The sequence below is a fragment of the Diadema setosum genome, chromosome 7, assembly GCF_964275005.1.
Source record: "Diadema setosum chromosome 7, eeDiaSeto1, whole genome shotgun sequence".
Lineage (NCBI taxonomy): Eukaryota > Metazoa > Echinodermata > Echinoidea > Diadematoida > Diadematidae > Diadema > Diadema setosum.
In genome coordinates this window covers 6449210-6453906 of record NC_092691.1, presented here as the reverse complement: position 1 = coordinate 6453906, position 4697 = coordinate 6449210, and the positions used below count along the sequence as shown (strand labels likewise).

At 39.5% G+C, this 4697-nt stretch overlaps 1 protein-coding gene across 1 annotated transcript; it reads left to right on the top strand.

Moving 5' to 3' along the window:
• LOC140230641 (uncharacterized) lies at positions 1-2882 on the top strand. Its single transcript, XM_072310783.1, has 6 exons — positions 1-63; positions 599-707; positions 1192-1449; positions 1680-1922; positions 2361-2464; positions 2760-2882. Exons 1-6 carry the CDS (start codon positions 1-3, stop codon positions 2880-2882), a joined length of 900 nt encoding a protein of 299 aa, XP_072166884.1.
• The last annotated feature ends 1815 nt before the right edge of the window (positions 2883-4697 follow it).

Here is a 4697-nt window from a genome sequence, read left to right as displayed (position 1 = left end):
ATGGGTACTGCACAGAGCAAGTTCCAGGGACGATACAAACGTCTGTCGAATGCTAAAGATGAGGTAAGTTGGTACAAATTTGTGGCCAAAACCTCGACGACGGTTACAGATCTCAGTCACCTTCACGTGACCTTGAGCAATGTGCTATGCACACCATTATGCACCTATAGGCCTACATGAACATAAACCAGAATCACACAGCAACACTGAGCGTGTTCTACCATCACAAAAACGAAAAGGATGCGATGCATACAGCACTACACACCACTAAGTGGCGTCATATTCATTACTAGAACATTATGGCTATTAAACCTAGATTAGAATGAATGTAAGGCCTATTAAGGTACCTGCGACATCTACACAATATTGTTAAACATGTTTTCAATCTTTTTCTTTTTTAAGCTGTGCATGATAAAATCTCATCACTTGATAATCATACAAACTTAACATCAATTTTATAGGCCTTTGATAAAACCCAACCTCCTTACATTAAATTTGCAATACCACATCAAACCAAGAACCAGATAACGGAAGTCTAACCCACAAGTATTTCACAAGTAATTCTGATTAAGTTCATTATATATCTCCTCCATCGCAGAGTCCACTCACTCATCCTACCAAGCGCTCACCAACACCAGAGTGCATCCCTCCCGACTCCCAGTCGGTGTCCAGCATTCACAATCGGGGTAGCGGTGACAATATCCATGGTATACATACATCACACACACTCTCAAAATGTTCTATTGAATACTCAGTATATCCAATGATTTCCATGCAGTCTATGGATTGAAATAACGATGTGAGGACAACAACAAAAACAGTCAAACATCATGTCAATTCATTTTTAAAGATGCACAAGATACTACATTGTAGTATGCTTTTAATAAGATGTCACACATCATTGTTGCACAGTCTATCATCATAATTATGGCACGTGTTTCAACTCTACAACTATTGGAAAAGATAACCATACAGAAACTCGAGAATACTCTATGAAAAAAATATGCTCATAAGTGACGTTTTCGCTGACCTCAGATGCATATATTTTTTTTAAGATGCTTAGCCTAACATCTTTACATATTGATCATTCAATCTTTTGTTTTCGAGGTTCGAGCGAAGATTAATAAGTGTCATAGAGGAAAATCATTAAAATGACGAGGTTTTAAACATTCTGTCACAATGACAATGTAGCCAACAATCCCTCAACTGTCTATGAGTACTCCTCATTTCGCTTTCATTATCTCAAACTTGACGCAGTCGCCAGCCCTCAACTTGCTCCGATAGCTTCCATGGAAGAAGACTTTCTCGACGACGACGACGACGACGATTACCACGCCCAGAAGAGTGCCACCATGACAACCAGCCCGACGCTGTTCTCCATGCCTCCATCCGATGACGTCATCAAGCAAATGAACTCGGTCAACCAAAACGATCGAACCGATGATTCAGGTATGATACATATAGCATGTCTAATGACAAGATATGCCCCCTCGCCCTCTCTCTCTCTCTGTGTCTTTCTCTGTGTCTCACGTACATACCATGTATAAGGCCTATACTCATCTTTTCAAATCTCAGTATTCCTCTGTCCATTCATTCCCAAGTTAGTATATCTATTATAGTCAAAATATAACACAATACCTGTACAATACAGTAAGTGATTTCTTTTGCCATATTTGCAGAACTTGATTCCGAAGACTTTGACGACGCGTCCATCGCCGTAAGCGACTTCGATGAGGACATGATCTCATTGTCTTGGGCGGACTCCTTTCACAGCCGACTCGATATCGAGGACCGTATCAACACCTCAACAGAGACGACCAACAAGGGTGACGAAGTCGAAAAGGCCGTTGAAAAGGAGATTGAGGCAGAGAAGACAGCAGCAGTCACTTCGGATAAGCAGAAGAAGAAACGTCCATCTTTGGGTGAGACATCTCAGATGCTTGTAATAAATGATAAACGAGAACTCAATTTTGGTTGCGTTAGCAGACCTCCCAACCATTGTGAATTTGGAGGAAAGAATCTGAATTTTGACCACTTCCAGCTCTTGTTTCAATGGGAGTTTCCTATTTATTTTTTGGTGTGTGTGTGATAACTTAACTACACACTGCTATGGGATCTGCCCTTTATTTCCTACTTTTAAACCAAATCTTCCCCTTTTTTAGTCAGACAGATTACGAGGTCTGCATTAGGATTGGGCAAACCCGCAAAGTTAGTGCAGGTATTCTGGATTTCATGCAAAAACGCATTGTCTCTTTGATAGATAAAGTATTTCAATAATGAACTATGTCTGTGATGTCATCAAATAATATTACTCTAACATTTTTTTTTTTCTCTCTCTCTTTGGTTAACTAACCTTACAGTGAAGAGCGTTCGCAAATTTCTGCGCCGCAGAAAGGAAAAGAAGGAACGCAAGAAGCCAAAAGGTTGGGTGTGGTGGACACCAGAGGGCACTCTTTGTGTTGTCGTGAGTAACTTCTCCCTTCATCAAACATTTTGCTTGTCCACCTAACTAAAGTACATTCTTTCAGACATTTTCTGTTTTGTTAAATTCCATCGATGACAGATGAGTTTCGGGCACTTAAAGCAAACTGTCATTTTGTTTCACACATTATGCATATATAATGATGACTATAAACGATCCTTGGTAATTACCGGCAAAAGAAACAAATGCAAGAACAATGACAAAAGTTATTGTTTAGATGACGTTCTTTTTAGTAGTCTCCATGTGTATTGATGGGATGTATTTTCTTCCCCTAAAGGACGAGAATGGTAACTTCTTCCAGGAACACCACGTGGTCCATCAGATGAGATTCAGACAGCGGGCTGGCGGCCCGGAGACTCTCCGCTACTGGGTCTCTCAGGACTGCGCCTGTCCCGAGTGAGAATCTCACCTCCCAGGTGGTATCTTTCCTTATTTTTATTCTTGTAAATGCGTTCTTTACTAACACGTTTGCATGACACTAACACACGGTGAAGGGTTTGGGGGAGGGGGGGGGGGTAGGCTCGCGAGTACTTAGAAATCTATTAATAACAGCTCTTATAGTATACACTTCACTAAGAAGCAATTCAATATACGTAACAATAATGGAGCTTATCTTCTCCTGAGACTCCACGTTATTATTACCAAGGAATTTCAAGGTGTCCATTAATACATCTTGGTCAAGTGGCAATTATCTTGGGTAAATCATATTTTCTAAAGTGAATGCCATCATCAGACAGAACTAAACTTAATCAAAACTTTGAAAAATCAAGCCCCTAAAAGGGAATCAAGCATCACATTTTGTCAAGGTTTTCACTTTCAAATTGCGCTTTCAATGAATTCACGTAATTTTTTGAGCACACTGTTTTGAGAGTTATACAATCTGTTGAATTTGCGTTCATCATTGCCATGATTGCAGTTACATTCCATGATGATTACAGTTGCTTTATGTTACAATTTACTACTGTGAGTCTTTTCTCCAATTACACAGGGCGAGCTGTCGTTGCAGAACAAGCACCGATTCCTATAGCAAAGAATGCCATTTTTTTTTTAAATACCAAATGCCAGGGTGGGCGTGTCAGCAACAGGGGGTGTATATCTGAAGGAGTGGGATGGGGACGAAAAAAAAAAACACAAGAAAACAAAAATGTTGCCCTCTAAAACTTAAACCGAGCTCCATCAAACAGCAGATTTATTGCAAAGAGAATGGTGAGGTGCAGATGAATGAAATATAATTGTATTGATTTCGTCATTTTACTAGGGGTCCATGTTACAAAGCAACTCACAACAATGCAATATTTAATATTCACCTTGACGATCACCACGCAATATAAGAACTATTCGGAAAGTAGGATTTTGCTGTTATTTGTGTGATAAGCATAATATTGAAAGAGGGATTTGATAGGTGTTTTTAACACCAGTTTTATTCTACTTTTGCAAGCTCCAATATTGCCACAATTTCTTCTTGGAAAGTATTGTAGCGCCCCACGTCTGATTTCAGGCCTGCTAGTATTCAGATACTCCTTACCTTTAAATGCAGCAAGTGTTATTTGTACAGGATGAATACTGATGTAAGCTATGCATGATCACTTACCGTTGACTGTAGATGCATCTATAGGCATTCTCTTAGTGCAGTCGGTGCAGTCGACGTGATGTAGACCTATAGCGAGTCTTTCTGGCCATCTTTGTGAAATCAATTGTTATATATCTGTAATTTAACCGAATGAGGAGCATCCCTATATAAATTCTGGTAGTTAGATAGCTGGATTTAGGATGAATTGACGGCTCCATGTTGATATGACAAGCGTTAGACGGCAAATGAATACTGTACAGTACTTGAGCACTACGCGCAGCGCGTATTGTTCATTCATGATTGTTTCCGGAATGAAACTCATTTACATACGAGCTGCATTTGGATCCGTCAAACTTACTCTTAAATGTCTAAAATTGTTATTATAATGAAATAGTAGAATTTGAAGAGAGGAAAATGATATCAGTCAACGGCATTTTGTTATGACTTCGGAGATATATGTATGTTTTCGTATGTTAGTGTGTAGCAACTTCGAAATCTGAGATTTTAATGTCATAAGTGTACGGTTATATGCCGGGATTCGTGTCCGCGGAGAATGTGCACTGAAGTGAATTGTAATACGTTGTGTTTCTCGGATATTTTCACCTTTTCGGCTTATTATTGATTGCGCGGACAATAAGAATGAGG